This window comes from Oryx dammah, unplaced genomic scaffold (assembly GCF_014754425.2).
Source record: "Oryx dammah isolate SB20612 unplaced genomic scaffold, SCBI_Odam_1.1 HiC_scaffold_5, whole genome shotgun sequence".
Taxonomy (NCBI): Eukaryota; Metazoa; Chordata; class Mammalia; order Artiodactyla; family Bovidae; genus Oryx; species Oryx dammah.
Window position 1 is genome coordinate 100,018,515 of NW_024070189.1, and position 17,069 is coordinate 100,035,583.

General features: G+C 47.8%; 1 protein-coding gene across 1 annotated transcript; it reads right to left on the reverse strand.

The window, feature by feature from the left end:
- Positions 1-306: 306 nt before the first annotated feature.
- Positions 307-16,424, reverse strand: LOC120864165 (cytochrome P450 4F2). Its single transcript, XM_040241015.1, has 12 exons — positions 16,003-16,424; positions 13,956-14,100; positions 11,126-11,179; positions 10,905-11,032; positions 7,722-7,843; positions 6,607-6,877; positions 4,867-4,933; positions 4,572-4,701; positions 1,356-1,489; positions 1,196-1,260; positions 954-1,036; positions 307-564 (listed from the first exon to the last, which is right to left on the reverse strand). The coding sequence occupies exons 1-12, from the start codon at positions 16,198-16,200 to the stop codon at positions 387-389; spliced, it is 1,575 nt and encodes a 524-aa protein (XP_040096949.1). The 5' UTR covers positions 16,201-16,424; the 3' UTR covers positions 307-386.
- Between the last annotated feature and the right edge of the window lie 645 nt (positions 16,425-17,069).

Consider the following 17,069-nt stretch of genomic DNA (forward strand, 5'->3'; position numbering starts at 1 on the left):
TGATATGATTTTCCCCAAACCAAACAGCTAGTAAATGGCAGACTGGAATGGTGACTTTTGTAGGGATGAAATGGTGGATCCGGGGACATCTGATCCTGACTGCATCTAGCTCTCTGCTCCACCTTCCCTAAAGAGTAGTCTTGTCCTCATGATCCAAGATGGAGCTTCAGCTATCATAACTATACCTGCCCCCATTCCCCTCCCCTCCCTCCTTCCCCCACACCTCCCAGGTTCATAGCCACGCCCACTCTCCTAGATCCTCCCAGGCTCCAAGCGCCCCTGCTGGCTCTCAATGCGACTGGAACAGAAATGACAAGCATAGTTTTATTCCTGGGAATCTGGAGGTGTCTAGGGTCACGATGGATCCCAGGCAAGAAGGTGGTGGGTCATTGCTGCCCTGTGCTCAGCGGCTCCACCCGCAGCCAAAGTCCGCCCTCCGCGCGCAGGATCAGCTCTGGCTTCCTGCGTGGCTCCTCCTTGTCCGGCAGGACGCGGAACCGCAGTAGCGTCAGCGCTAGGACCACCTTCATCTCAGTCATGGCGAATGTCTGCCCGATACAGTTCCTGTGGGCGGGAGTGGGGGCTTTGACTGCACCCGGAACCCTCACCCGGACCCCAAAGCACTTGGTATATGGCCTATAACCCCCATTCCCACCCACAGTATAGATAAAGAGGCTAACCATGCCTGGAACCGTATGTGGGCTTGCATATCTCCAGACCCTAGTCCACTCTCCACTACTGAACTCAGACCAGTAGACAGGGGAGAAGGTCACATCAACACACCATGAACCCCTCCTTAAGCCCACCACCACTCCCCAGACCCTTACCATAATGTCTTACGGGAGGGGAGAGAAGTTTTCCCCCTTCCTGGCCCCCACATTTAACCTGGAATTTCACCCCCAGTCCCCTACCCCCACCCCTCCACCCCCATCTCAGATGGCCACTGTCTTCACCTGGGTCCCGCGGAGAAGGGAACAAAAGCCACAGGTGACCTCCCTTTGATGTTTTCTGGGTCGAAGCGGAAGGGATCAAAGACCTGGGGGCAAGACAAGACAGGGCTACTTGGCATATGTTTGTATAGTAGGGGGAGGTGATGGCTGATTTGCCAGAAGTCAGAACGCTGAACCCTCCCCTGGGTCCCCTGAGGGGAGTGGACAAGGATAAGGGAGGTGGGAGGGGTGGGGGGAGATATCACCTCAGGATCTGGCCACACAGATGGATTGTGGTGGGTCCCGAAAATGCTGATGAGGCAGATAACACCTGTGGAAGAGGAGGGGCAGTCAGGTCTAGGTCCCACCTGCCTGATTGGCCCCTCTTTCTCACCAGGAACCTCCTCCCCTAGTCATTGTGGGCACCTTTGGGGATGACTCGGCCATCTGGAAGTACAGTGTCCTGGGTACAGCGGCGGGAAATGACCGTGACTGGGGGGTGCAATCGCAGACTCTCCTTGATGCACATAGTCAGGAAGGGCAACTGGGCCAGGTCATCCCTAAGGAAACCCCATGACAATTATCCAGGGAGCAAAAATAGAGACACACCACCAGCCCTCCTTGTGCCGCATAAGACCCTCTCTGCCTAGGAACAAAATTGGATTGTTGGTTTAAATATCTCCAAACACATTAGGCTGTATACATTATTTATGGACAACTTTTTCTTTGTCCATCATACATCAAAAAAATGGTTCTTAAAAATAAATTTAAAAAAAAAAGCAATGTGATAGAAGTACCAGAAAAAGTTTAGTGAGGTATTTTTAGAACTTTAAAAAGCAAAACATGGAAAAGCCAGCCATAAGTTTACAAATTTATATAAAAATAAAATATTATTTATGGCAAAACAGCAAAGTCAAAAGGCAAATGAGTAAAAGATCAGATTCAATGTTTACTCTTATTTATTACAGCACTAGAGACACTAGCTAACACAATTAGATGTGAAAAAGGAACATAATGCCATTCAAAATGTGGGGTGAATATGTCATTTTTGGCAGACAGTGATTTTATACCTAGTAAACAAGAGAATTCACTGCAAAACTTTTATAGACATTGACGATCTGGTAAGGGGACTGAATTATTTTTCTTTAATCCCCTTCATTTTGGGTGGTGATTTAAATTCCTTTATAAAAAGCTTTTATTGGAGTATAGTTGGTTTACAACATTTTATTTCTACTGTACAGGAAAGTGAATCAGCTACATGTATCTCCTCATTTTTTATTTTCTTCTCATTCTGTCACCACAGAGCATTGAGTCGAGTTTCCCTATGCTATACAGTAGGTTCTTGTTAGTTATCTATTTTATACATCGTATCAATAGTGTATATTATATTCTTAACATAGACTCAAGGGATTAGATCTGATAGACAGAGTGCCTAAAGAACTATGGACAGAGGTTCACGACATTGTACAGGAGGCAGTGATCAAGACCATCCCTAAGAAAAAGAAATCCAAAAAGGCAAAATGGTTGTTTGAGGAAGCCTTATAAATAGCTGAGAAAAGAAGAGAAGCTAAAGGCAAAGGAGAAAAGGAAAGATATAAGCATCTGAATGCAGAGTTCCAAAGAATAGCACAGACAGATAAGAAAGCCTTCCTCAGTGATCAATGCAAAGAAATAGATGAAAACAATAGAATGGGAAAGACTAGAGATCTCTTCAAGAAAATTAGAGATACCAAGGGAACATTTCATGAAAAGATGGGCACAATAAAGGACAGAAATAGTATGGACCTAATAGAAGCAGAAGATATTAAGAAGAGGTGGCAAGAATACACAGAAAAACTATACAAAAAAGATGTCCACAACCCAGGTAACCACGATGGTGTGATCACTGGACTAGAGCCAGACATCCTGGAATGCGAAGTCAGGTGGGCCTTAGGAAGCATCATGACAAACAAAGCTAGTGGAGGTGATGGAATTCCAGTTGAGCTATTTCAAATCCTAAAAGATGATGCTGTGAAAGTGCTGCACTCAATAGGCCAGCAAATTTGGAAAACTCAGCAGTGGCCAAAGGACTGCAAAAGGTCAGTTTTCATTCTAATTCCAAAGAAAGGCAATGCCAAAGGATGTTCAAACTACCGCACAATTACACTCATTTCACATGCTAGTAAAGTAATGCTCAAATTTCTCCAAGCCAGGCTTCAACAGTACGTGAACTGAGAACTTCCAGATGTTCAAGCTGGATTTAGAAAAGGCAGAGAAACCAGAGAGCAAATTGCCAACATCGACTGAATCATCGAGAAAGCAAGAGAGTTCCAGAAAAACATCTACTTCTGCTTTATTGACTATGCCAAAGCCTTTGACTGTGTGGATCACAACAAACTGTGGAAAATTCTGAAAGAGATGAGAATACCTGACCTTCCTCCTGAGAAATCTATATGTGGTTTAAGAAGCAACAGTTAGAACTGGACATGGAACAACAGACTGGTTCCAAATTGGGAAAGGAGTACGTCAAGGCTGTATATTGTCACTCTGCTTATTTAGTTTATATGCAGAGTACATCATGTGAAATGATGGGCTGGATGAAGCACAAGCTGGAATCAAGATTGCTGGGAGAAATATCAATAACCTCAGATATGCAGATGACACCACCTTTATGGCAGAAAGTGAAGAAGAATGAAACAGCCTCTTGTTGAAAGTGAAAGAGGAGAGTGAAAAAGTTGGCTTAAAGCTCAATACTCAGAAAATGAGTCCCATCACTTCATGGCAAATAGATGGGAAAACAATGGAAACAGTGAGAGACTATTTTTTGGGGCTCCAAAATCACTGCAGATGGTGGCTGTAGACATGAAATTAAAAGATGCTTGCTCCTTGGAAAAAAAAAAAGCTATGACCAACCTAGACAGCACATTAAAAAGCAGAGACATTTCTTCACTAACAAAGGTCTGTTTAGTCAATGCTATGGTTTTTCCAGTAGTCATGTGTGGATGTGAGAGTTGGACTATAAAGAAAGCAGAGGGCCAAAAAAATCAATGCTTTTGTTGGAGAAGACTCTTGAGAGTCCTTTGGACTGCAAGGAGATCCAAGCAGTCAATCCTAAAGGAAATCAGTCCTAATATTCATTGGAGAGACTGATGCTAAAGCTGAAACTCCAATACTTTGGCCACCTGATGTGAAGAATTGATTCATTGGAAAATACCCTGATGCTGGGCAAGATTGAAGGCAGGAGGAGAAGGGGATGACAGAGGATGAGATGGTTGGATTGCATCACCGACTCAATGCATGTGAGTTTGAGCAAGTTCTGGCAGTTGGTGCTGGACAGGGAAGACTGGTGTGCTGCAATCCATGGAGTCACAAAGAGTAGGACATGACTGAGTGAACTGAACTGAATTAAAATTCTTAACAGGTGATACAGTTAACTTATTCAAAATTGGATAACCACAAAACACAACGGTTATGGCCCAACAGCACTCACTTTCCTTCCTCGCAGTTTGCCTAATAGTTATTTTTTTATGTATTCTAGTACTAGATCCTGCCAAGTCTCTGATCATATTCCTACTAAGCAATAATGACAGAACCAACCAACCCTCTCTTCTCAACAGAACCAATGAGAGGGGCTCAGAAATAGACCAGGAGACTTGGACTTACCATTCAATGTTTTTAGGCTCACGATCCTTCAGGAGCTCTTGCACCTCCTGCCGGCAGCGCTCCTGGTATTCTGGGTGCTTGGCAAGGTTGTACAGAATCCAGGAGAGACCACTGGCTGTGGTATCATGGCCTGAGAAGCATTCAGAAAGGCTTGGGTCTCTGGGCTACTTCAGCACCAGAGCACGGACAGCTCCCTTGTATTAAGGCCCATGGAGAGGATGGGGAGGGATAGGGAGGCCCAGGGTCCATTCAGCAAGTTCTTTCTCCTCCTGTAGTCCCACACTGGGACCCTCACCTTCAAACATGAAGGTGTCAGCTTCAGCTCGGATATCTTCATCTGACAATCCCTTCCCATCTTCATCCTGGAGAGAAAGATCCCCAGAATCACACCAGCTTCCCTGGTGGCTCAGAGGGTAAAGCGTCTGCCTACAGTGTGGGAGACCTGGGTTCGATCCCTGGGTCAAGAAGATCCTCTGGAGAAGGAAATGGCTACCCACTCCAGTACTCTTGCCTGGAAAATCCCATGGACGGAGGAGCATAGTAGGCTACAGTCCATGGGGTCACAAAGAGTCGGATACAACTGAGCGACTTCAGTTTCAGTTGAAGGCACCTGAGTCTAACCTGAGACAATCTTTGAAAATCTCCATCATCCATTTAGAAACCCAAGTCCACCCTGAACTCCTGGACACTATCACTAGAGGATCCACCACACAGACTTCCTCTTGACCACTTTGCCTCTTAAATTGTCCCTGGTGAATGGAATCAAAGATCCATAAATATTTTCATGTTTCTACGTTATGCAACCTGGGTTAAAGAATGACTGAATGGAAACTGAACTTAGAAACTAGAGATTGAGCATTGCCCCAATGCCATTTGCTCACTTTGTATGATAGTATTGGGTTGGACAGAAAGCTTGTTTAGGTTTTTGGCAACCCAATAAATTCAGAGATTCCTTTTCTCTCCTAAAGATAAGAAATGGATTATAAACCTGTAGATCTATAGACTTCAATTTCTTTCCAGTGAGGATTTATTTAAACTCCAGAACATTGTCTGTCTTTTCTACTCTTGTCTCATATTGTTTCAAATCTTCTTCTCTTCTCTCCCCTCCTCCCCTCCTCACTGCTCCCTTCTTCTTTTCTTTCTCTCTTTCCCTCTCCTTGACCACCCCTGTAGGGAAGAAGGGAGCATATATCTTGCATTAGTTCTAAAATTCAGAATGTCGGTGCAGTCTGATGGTTAAGACTCCACACTTTCACTGCAGGGGACAGAGGTTCCATCCCTGGTTGGGGAACTAAGATCCAGCATGCCAAATGGGGTGGTCAAAAGAAAAAGAGTTCTAGAATTCAACACTTGGCAGTAATTCCCCTCTACGCAAGCATGGCTGCATGTAAAGATAGAAGCATCATGGTGCCCTCAAAGGAATTTGGGGATGGGGAACCAGGGCTACAATTCTACTCTGACTACTGTTGCTGCTATAAATAATACATAGGTTGCTCTTATCTAGGGTTCTGTATATATACATACATGTATATATGTGTGTGCAAGTATACAGACATGTGGGGGCTTCCCAGGTGGTTCAGTGATAAAGAATCTGCTTGCCAATGCAGGAGATACAAGGAAACATGGGTTTGATCCCTGGCTTGGGAAGGTCCCCTAGAGGAAGAAATGGCAAGCCAATCTGGCATTCTTGCCTGTAAAATCGCATGGACAGAGCAATCTGGTGGGCTACAATCCACGAGGTCACAGTGTCAGACATGACTGAGCTCACACACATGTATATGCACATATCCTGTCTTATTAACTTGGAAGTAGAGGGAAATCTCAGGCCCCTCACAATTTCAGATTTGGCAGCCCTCCTGCAGGCAGTATTCCATATTGGTCATCTGTAAAAGTTACCCTAACCCACCCCTCCCTTCCATGAGCATCTCACATGGCGCCCCAGTGCCCTCTACATCCAGTCCAAGTTTGATCAAATCAAGTTCCCAAGGTCCAAATCAAGGTTATACTTCTTGAACAAGAAACCAGAGGAGCCCACCTTGGTCAACAGGAGCACATCAATGAAGTCCAAAGTCTTGGTCTTCGCTTTGGCCTTGAGGAAGTCATCAATACCCTCACTGGGGAGGGTGCGGTGCCGCTCCTGGATGACAGCATCTGTGAAGTCGTGCACCAGGCGGCAGGCCCTGCGGAAGCGCCGCCCATCTGGGGTGAGGTAGTACAGGAAGTCCATGTGCAAAAAAATCTCTTGGTGTCGTTTTGCGACAAGGGCACTGAGCTCCAAGATGGCAGCAATATATTCACTGGGCTTCCTGTATAATGAGAGCATGAAGGGATGCAACAACTCAAAACACTTGAAACCCAGAAGCCGAAGGCTACCTCCCTTCAGGAAACTGAGGCTCCAAGAACAGGTGGGCCCATAGATCCAGTATGGTGATGAGCCAGGAGAGCGATGCTCCAGACTCTTCTCAACCCACTTCCCATTCTCTGAGCTGCCTCCATACCCCAGGCAGCCAGAGCACATCTCCTCTCTCTCTTATCCAGTGTCTGCCCTTTTTCTCCAAAACTGTCCACTCAGCTCAGATCTTCTGCTAGCAGGTCAACTGGAGAAGGAAATGGCAACCCACTCCAGTGCTCTTGCCTGGAAAATCCCAAGGACAGAGGAGTCCATGGGGTCACAGAGAGCTGGAACGACTTCACTTTCACTTTCTTTCACTTCCCTATTCTCCTTAGATCCATTGTCAACACCATCAAGGGTCTACATTATGGTCAGTCTTCTCTTGAGTCAGATGTCAGAGCTCAGATTTGACCATGACTCCCATCTTCTGAAACACTTTTCATAGCTTCCTGGAAACCTCAGGATAAAGTTCATATCCTCTTTGTCTGGCTTCAAATGCCCTTAAGATATAACCTGCTCACTCCTCCAACCTTAATTCCAAAGTGTCTCATCACCATTGCACACACTTTGTTCATTTTAACCTCCTGCCCTTTATCAAACAGTTCTACCTACTTGTAGGAATCACTCCTTCTCTTTCCCTTCCCTGTCCTTCAATGTCCAGCTATGACTCACCTCCTCCGGGAAGACTCTTCTGATTACCCTCCCTCCCTCATCTACTCTAGTGGGTCTATATTCCCAGGCCCTGGGCTGAGACTCACTCCTGGCAATTGCTGTCGTAACTGAAGACGCATTTCTGCAGACTGTCCAGGGTCATGAGGCTGATGTGTTCAAACATGTCCAGATGGGTGTGGCCCTCTTTGATCAGGCGCTGCCACTTAGCCTGAACAGAGAAGAGGACACAGGTGAGGCTGAGAACTGCCTCCCTGGTGCCCCTCCCTAATCCAAAACACCAAGATGCATTCCCCCAGACTCTGTCTCCTGGTCCCAGGCACCCAGCCCCAGGGAGGACTGGGCTTGTGTTACTATTACTGTGTAAACTCCATGGCTGGGAGCAAGGAGATCTGGGTTTGTGAATCCTGGCTGTGTGCTCTATACTTATGTATCATTGGTCAACTTTGAATAAAGTTAAGTGCTAACAATTCTTATTCAGTGACCGCAGCCATGAAATTAAAAGACGCTCCTTGAAAGAAAAGCTATGGCAAAGGATACAGGATGCTTGGGGCTGGTGCACAGGGATGATCCAGAGAGATGATATGGGGTGGGAGGTGGGAGGGGGGTTCAGGATGGGAAACTCATGTACATCCGTGGCTGATTCATGTCAATGGATGGCAAAACCAATACAGTATTGTAAAGAAAAATAAAGTAAAAATAAAAATTAAAAAAAAAAAGCTATGGCAAACCTAGACAGTGTATTAAGCAGAGACATCACCTTGCCTACAAAGGTGCTTATAGTCAAAGCTATAACTTTTTCAGTAGTTATGTATGGCTGTGAGAGTTGGACCATAAAGAAGGCTGAGCACTGAAGAACTGATGCTTCAAATTTTGGTGCTGGAGAAGACACTTGAGAATCACTTGGACAGAAAGGAGATCAAACCAACCAATCCTAAAGAAAATCAACTCTGAATATTCATTGGAAGGACTGATGCTGAAGCTTAAGCTCCAATACTTTGCCCACCTGGTGTGAAGAGTGGACTCATTGGAAAAGTCCCTGATGCTTGGAGAGATTGAGGGCATGAGCAGAGGGGGGTGACAGAGAATGAGATGGTTAGATGACATCATTGACTCAATGGACATGAGTTTGAGAAAACTCTGGGAGCTAGTGAAGGACAGGGAAGCCTGGCGTGTTGTAGTCCACGGGGTTGCAGAGTCAGACAGGACTTAATGACTGACCAACCTAGAACAACAAATGTTAGGTTTTATCATCTTCATTGTTATAAATAGATTAGGAAAATATTCCCTATGTTAGAAGAGTTAATCCTGTGTGGGCCCAGAGTACCCACGTGCTTTTTTGCTGGGTAGGCCAAAAAATTGGAAGGCCCTGATGTCCTTTACCTGGCCCATTTCTCAGAGTTGTGTTTGCAGCAGACAGCCTTGAGAAGTGAAGTAGTGACTCCTCCTGGACAAACATCAGGATTGCTTCTAGTTGCTATAAGAGTCATAGAGTCCCTAAACCTAGTACCCCCTCCCCTGTGACAAAACACACTACCTGAGTAGGCGTCTATAGGAGCCCACCTGTGTCACTTGCATGCGATGCAGTGACTTGGATGAAGAATGCAAACCAACAAGAAGCATGTATTGTTTGCTGGGCTAACCTTTGTCTATGACCCAGGAGTCTCATGTATTCTGGCAGAATCCATAAAACAGTAACAAGCTCACTTGTCAGCTTGCAAGCATGGAAAAATTACAGGCACTTCACAAAAGCCTGACCTCTAATTCTTCACTTCCCTATGTATGTATCCAAACTTTTTGCAATGTAATTTTTCAGTAACTCTACTTGGAGGTGGAGCCTGTTTCAGCATCCTTTGATCCTGAGCTGGCCCTGGACTTGCTTTGGCCAATAGACTGTGGTGAAAATGATGAGGTGACCAACCCAAACCTAGACCCCAAGGCACATTGCAGCTTCCTCTCAGTCTTCTTAAACCCTGCCTCTGCTATTTGAACCAGTCTGAGATGCCCTTTGAAGGGAGAGAATCACATGAAAGGGAGTCTAGTTACCCCAGCTGAGATCATCCTAGATCAGCTTACAGCCAACCAAGCTTCAAACCTATGAGTGGACTGACCCAGACCAGCAAGGCTTCCTATCTGTATGGTCAGGCCACCCAAGACAGCTGTCCTCTTGTTCTCTGTACATCCCATGCTTGACCAGTCCCTGCTTCACCTACACCCTATTCGCATGACAGACCTTCCTCTTAATCATGAAGCCTAATGAGTAAATTCTACATACTTGTCTTCAGCCCCAGATAGTGATTGTTCTCATCTTTATATCAAAGCATCTCCATCATAATAGTTTATTAAAGCAGTAGTGAGGGAGTGGGCTCCTCTACTAGTTTTCTTGATATCTTATGAAACAACCTGACATCAATTTCCCCACAACTGCTTACATCCCACTCCCCACCCTGGTACGGAAGACTTCTGCCATGCCCTTCCTGCTGTCTGCTGCACATGGTGGGGTATCACTCCAGAACCTTGCTTCAGACATGCAAGATCCCTGTATCCATTTAAACACTGATGTCTCTGTTTCTTACTCCAGCTCCTTCAGTTCTGTGGCTTGCAGGCCTGCAGGGTGCAGCGCAACACTATCAGACCCATAGCTGATCACAGATACATGAGTGACCTCATCTCCATCTAGAAGAACCAAACAACTGACTCATAGATTTGCTGTCAGTGTGCCTGTATGCTCAGTCATGTCCAACTCTCAGTGACCCCAGTCTCCTCCATCTAAGGGATTATCCCCCAAAGAATATGGGAGTGGGTTGCCCTTTCCTCCTCCACGGGATCTTCCTAGGGATCAAACCTGTGTCTCTTGTGGCTACTGCACTGGCAGGAGGATTCTTTACTGCTGAGCCACCTGGACTGACCTTTGTTGTCAATACTAAAATCCTTCTTGTTTTCAAGTGATTTATTACTTAGAAATAACTAGTCCAATATTCATTATTATTATCAAACATGTCTCAAGATTCCAAGGCTTCTGTCAAGGTAGAGTAGAAACTAATGCCTTCTGAGCACCTACTATGTGCCAGGGATCTCGTTCCAATATGTTAGCTCTACTGACTGAGAGCAGGGATCACAATATACTAACTTTACAGCCAAAACAACTGAGGCTCAGAAAGGAAGAACAAGGGACTCAAAGCCACTTAGAACAGCCAGAATGATAAATAAGATGTCTATGAGTCTCTATGTCCCCAAGACTCCAGCTGGGACCCTGGGTTCAAGAGACTCACGTGCATGATGTCTGTGCTCTTGGTGAAAATCTTCATATAGGGCTTCAGGATGTTGAAGTGGAAGGCTGGTGTCAGCATGCGACGGTGCCTGCTCCACTTGTCACCAGCACTCAGCAGGAGCCCATCCCCTAGCAAAGACAGTCACAGGGAGTGAGCAAAGGAAGAATATTCTCCTGGGTCCCCAGGGATGTCCCCAACCCCCTTTGTGAACAGTTACTCACCCAGCCAGGGCTTTAGAACTTCATAGAAGATCACATCCTTTGGTGCAATGGCAGCTGACATGAATGAGGACCGTTAGGGTCCTCTCCCCAAGGAGAGGAGGGAGGGAAGGGGCTTTTGATGGGGAGTGGAGGATCCTAATCAGGAATCTGCATTCCCCCTCCAAGCCAGCCATAGCAGAATGGGGCCAAGAGCACAGGAAATGTGGAAGGGGTGTGAGGGGAGGGGGGAACCAGATCAGGCTACAGCACAGAATAGAGCAAAGGCAGAGCCCACACGACTCTATGTGCTTAGATACATCCCAACATGACACGGCATCTTCTGAACACCCAAGCATAACCCAGCACTCTATAAAACATCATTATGGGGACCAAGGACACCACACTTGCCTCAGCAGTGACCTCCCCACCCCAGAGACGTCTGACATGGCCCCACGTGTTAACAGGCCCTGACATGGCCCCAACATGTGTGACACAACCTGATAGGACACAACAGCTCTGCCATGGACCTGAAGACCATCTGACCTGACCTGAGTGTGGCCCAGGCAGGCTCCAGACAGAACCTGAATACACTGATGATACAGACCTGAACCAGGCAAGACACAGACCCACCCTAAGACCTGCATCAGACAAGACTCACATAAGGTCTTAGGCATTCCTCAGAGTGGCTTTGAGTCTCAGACTTCAGATAAATCCGAAATGTACCCCCGGAGTGACCAGTAGGAGAACCAGAGAGTCTCTAATGGCATCACAGACAAGAACCAGAGAGACTCCAAGATGCCTCAAATGTCTTTGGCCACAGCTGAGCCCCAGAGGTGACTGGGACCATCTCTGAGCTCGGTTATAAAATACAGCAGGTGTCACCAGGTATAACACATATCAGCTATAACCAGAATCAAGGTAGAAATATAAACATGACCAGATGTGGGCATTCATGCCTGGAGGTCAGGCAGGTGGGATTCTGCAATGGGAGACAATTGCCATCGCCCCTCGCCTGCATCCTGGTCACTTGCATACCTAGAGGCAACACAGAGACTATGACAGGGGACAAGCTGTGGCCAAGGGCATGTCTACCTGGAGTAAAGAGCACAGGCTTGATGTAGGTGGGGTGGAAGATGCAGATGATTGCATGTCAGGGCCCCACCCACCAGCAGGACACATCTCCTTAGGGGCTGGCCAGGCCTTGTGTGTACAGGAGACCTTCCTCTGAGCTCTGAATCTGGAGAGGAACAAATAGGACCCAATTCACACTCTTCTAGGCTGCCAGAGGGAAGAACTTGTAGGAAAGTGATCCCAACTTGAGCCTATGCATCTCCTTCAACAGCAACTTCTTAGTCCTCAGCCTTCTGCAAGGCTCCTTCCCCTTATCCTCCATATATGACAGTTGGGGTCCTTTGGATGTGGGGAAAGAAATGGCCTTTCCCTGTTTGGATACCAAACACCATGTACCCCTGATTTCTCTTCCATTCCCTTATTCCAGATAAGAACTGAGGCTCTGAGTGATGGAGTCACTTACCCACATTCTTACAGATAATAAATCTGAGACACTAGTCCAGGACTGTTTAATCCAGGGCCTGCATTCTTAGCTCCAAAACAATAGCTCAGAGGACCCTGTGTCCCCAAGACATGGAATTCAGAGTTTCAGGGACGCAGGAATTGGCCCTATGACCCAGGCAAAAGAAATTAAAGGGAACCCTGTATCTTTTCCTGGAAGTGTCGTGAATGAGCTCACTGTTCCATGAAGGTTGAGTTTCTGGGTTTCATCTGTACCAGGATGAGAGTGATGCTGTCACAGATGAGCATGGAACTAAACAATGGAGACAGATTTCTTTGTCTTCAGACTGTCTATCTCTGACTGACTGTTTAAGCCCTGGGTCCACCTGGACTTGAAGACACTCATCTGGGATTTTACAACCAGATTATTCTCTTTCTCTTGATAGATCATGTAGCATTGCATCTCCCTCATTAACAGCTAAAGGAGACTTTAGCAGGCAGAGAGAGGATGGGCCCTTCCCAGGTTCACCCAGCATTCTGATGTCTGAATCCAGGTCTCTGTCACATGTCGCTTGTTGCCCTGCTTGCCTGGTCTGTCTGTGGATGGGAGGGGCAGAGGGCAAGGGAAAGAAGCAAGCGTTGGGTGAAGTTTCCTCAGGAAGATTCCTGGGGACTGGAGAAGGAGGACACTGAACTAGAAGTGTTCAAGCCCTAAGACAGGCTCAAAGAAACTGACCCACCAGAGAGGTAGATAGCCATGGAAATAGCAACCCAGATCTTCTACCAGCCACAGGCCTTCATTGCTCTCGGTCTGGGGATGGGTGGGACTGAGGACATGCCTGGCAGGGGGGCTGGAATGTTATGGATGCCCACTGCATAACTTTATCCTTTGCTTTAAAAATTTTTGCTCATTGTTCCAGATCCAGTTTCAGCAACTCCTCCTCCAGGAAGCCTTCCAGCATCCCCCAGCAGAGAACCTTGCTTCTTCTCTGCGTTTGAGCAGCTCATTTCCCTCTGGCCAATTTCTTTTTTTTCCCCCCTCTGGCCAATTTCTGACCACACCAGGGTCACAGATCTCTCTGCCCTAATCTGAGGCTTTATGTTTGGGGGTGTCTTTCACCCAGGACACCAGGGTGGGGTGTAAACGGCAATGGGAGAAGGGAGGAGGGAGGAAGCTATAGATTGGGATGATGAATACATGAAGGAAAGAAGAAGATGGCAGAGACAGGAGGGGAGGGGTGTTGGGGTCCTGTAGGGGCCACACGGAAGCTTGGCAGGGAGGGGCTGGAAGCCCTGAAACGTATCATGGCACCCACCACGACAAGCTCTACCTGAGTACCTGAAGCATTGGCGACGATCCGGATCAAGTCAGGGTGGCAGAAAACGATGATGGGGGTGATGGGACCCATCCAGACCCTAAATCCTTGGGAGTATTTGGCCACCAGCTCAGTTAATTTGCTCATTCCCTGCTCCGTGGGGGGGATCTGTAAGCAAGGTAAGGGCCATCACTCTGCAGAAGGAGAGTCCACTGCAGTGGACAGAGTGTGGGATCCTGCACAGATGGAGGGAATCTCTGCTTCCTCCTTCCTTCTGGGGGAGGGAGGGACCTGGAGGCTCTCCAAGTCCCAAGGGTCTATCCCAGGGCACAGGGAGAAGACAGGCTCTGTGCCCACAGGGAGGTGGACCTTGGCTTGAGAAGGCAAATTTTTCTGGTAGTTGTCCACCAGGGGTGGCCACAGGAGGAAATCCTTATGGGGGAGGTTTGTGGATGTCAGGGTGACCTCAGACTTCTCCCTGGGTTTTGGTCCCACATCCTTTTATCTCTGGGCCAGTCCACATGGCCTCTGCTTCCTTGCATAGGAAAGGATCTGCAGACCTGGGACCTTCTAGCCCTGGCTGACCCCAGGGACAGACATGAACTCTGCCTATTAATCAGTGAGGAACTGTGACCTAGGAACTCCCTCGCTGGTCAGTCTCTGTGCAGAGTGCATCCTGTCTGTTTCTATGGACAACACTTTCAACTGTGCCACTTACAAATGAAGAAACGGATGCCATATCCCCTCAAAGGGGAAGAAGTGTGGATTTTCTCCTGGTGAAGCACCCTTTCCCTCACAATGCTCCATTCAAACCTGACAAATATCCCAGGTGCTCTAGGCAGGTGACATCATTTTCACTTTTGTGCATTGCTCCTGTCTCCCCAAGCACCTAAGGTGAGGATTCAAAGCACTAGATGAGATTGGTCCAGAGAGGGAGCATGACTCAGCCGAGGTCACTTATCAAGAGGGGCTGGAGGAAGGAAGTATAAGCAAGGATGGCCCCCATGGCCAAGCTCTCGTGGGGAAGGCAGAACTGTGGTCACTTTGTAACATTCCTGCTGCTTCCAGGACCTGCTGAGACCATTTTAAGACCCAGAATCTCAGCAAATCTTCACAATGAGCCTTGGACACCAATATTGTGAATTTTGCCTTAATGAACAGTAGTTGTTATAAGTCCTTCCCCAAGTTTAGTTCTTGTCCCAGGCAGGAGAGGGAAGCTGCCTGGAAATGTGGGTGGGGAGCTGGATACTCATCCATTTGACCTTGACTGAGGGAGATGATGGCACATTCATCACCAGGGTCATCAAATATTTATTTTGAGTTCTTACTTTGTGCCAGCCCTGGACAGGGCACTGTAGTGTCTCCTCCCCAGAATGATAATCAAACTGGGATGTGTTAATAAGTAATTGGGTGATTAACTGTTTAATTAATTGTGACTAGGACCAAGTCAAAGGTCCAAGTCTAGTGCACAAGATAGGTGGGTGTGGAGGAGAGGTAGGTCTAAGAAGGCTCTGAAAGAGGAAGTGAGTAGCTAACTTTATCCGGATGGGGGAGGGGCCTAATGGGACATCTTGGGGAAGGGTGGGGTATAAGATTAGAGGAAAGGGTCCTGGGAATGGGAGAGGGTGGGAGCTTTTCTCTTGTAGGTGGGAATAGGGAAGTGATAGCTATTTCCTGTGAGGAAGCTGTGACCCAGAGTGAAAAGACACAGGAAATGGGCCACATGCAGAGAAGACCCTAGACAGCACCCTTGAGAGGACCTCAAGGCCACCATGGAGACTGGAGAGGCCAGGGAACCAGGCTCTGTCCAGCTCGGCCTCAGAGATGCAATAATGTGTGCAAGGCATGCAGCAGGTGGACCCCCTAAAGGAGGCTAGGGTTGGAAGGACAGGATGTGGGGAAGGTCTTGATGACAGAGCAGGGGAATGATTGAGTGAGGGAAGAGGGGCTTCCTGGCTTCCCTGGCTTCTCTGCTGTCCTAGACCCCAGTCCAAACTTGAGCCCCATTCCTAGCCCTCAGGAAGTCCATCCACCCTGATCCCCCAGACCCATGCTGCTGCCCACACTCACCAGGCCTAGATGACCGAGGAACCAGTTGTGTTTTGGGGGCTGCGGGAAACACTGGAGGCGACGAGAGTTGTTGTAGAAGGTGTAAGTCCAGGCCAGGATGTGGGCCAGGAGCCAGGAGGCCCCAACCAACAGCAGCAGCAGCCACGGGGAGGCTGCCACTGGCCCGAGTCCCAGCCAGGACAGGCTCAGCTCCAGCATCCTGTGGGGCAGTCAGAGTGGAGGCTGAGTCCTGAGGATGAAGGAAGAGGCAGTGATGGTGAGTTGTGAGGCAAAGACAAATAGAGGGAGAGGAGCAAGGGAGTGAAGGGCAGGGATGGGGAGTGCTGGGACGGGCAAGAAGGGCTCAGAGACAGGCAGACAGGGACTGGGAGAGGGGAGGGAGAAACAGAAATTCAGAGGAAGAGAAATATAGACAGAAAGACACATACAAACATGCACAAAGAATGTGTGTTAGTTACCCACTGGTATTCACTCATCTCCCAGGCCAGTTCTTTGCCTGGAGCCACCCTGCCTTGGGTAGCAGCCTTCCCCACCCTGGGCCAGGACCCCCAGCCTTTTGACCCCCAGCCTGGCACCTTCTGTCAAAAGCAGCTTGTCTCACACAAGTTCCTCTCCTCTCCTCCTGGGATTTGGAGCTTTATTTGGCCCCTGAACCTATGGGAAGCTGCCAGGGGCCAGGCTAAGCCAGCCAATCCCTGGAGCCTGCTTACTTCCTCCCTACCTGGCAGCTGCCCACATAGAAGGTGGAGGGAGGGGGAGCACAGTGCTATTGAAAGCGGCTTGTGAACCAGCTCAGAATCACACATTGTTGACACCGAGTCCTCAGGACTCACTATCTCCTATGTGGGCACATAGGGGTATGGGCAAAGGTGACTCTTGGCTTCCCAGTTTACAACCAGCCCTGCCCTTTCAAGGTCAAGGTACAGCAGGTAAAAGAATGTATATTCAGGTGCCAGGTAAGTAGGACCTGGCCCCAGCCTTATCCCAAAACATGTCTGGGGCTCTGCTCCATGCATGCCAAGAGGGCTTCATGCATCATGTCTCAGCACAGAATCAATAAGCTCAGA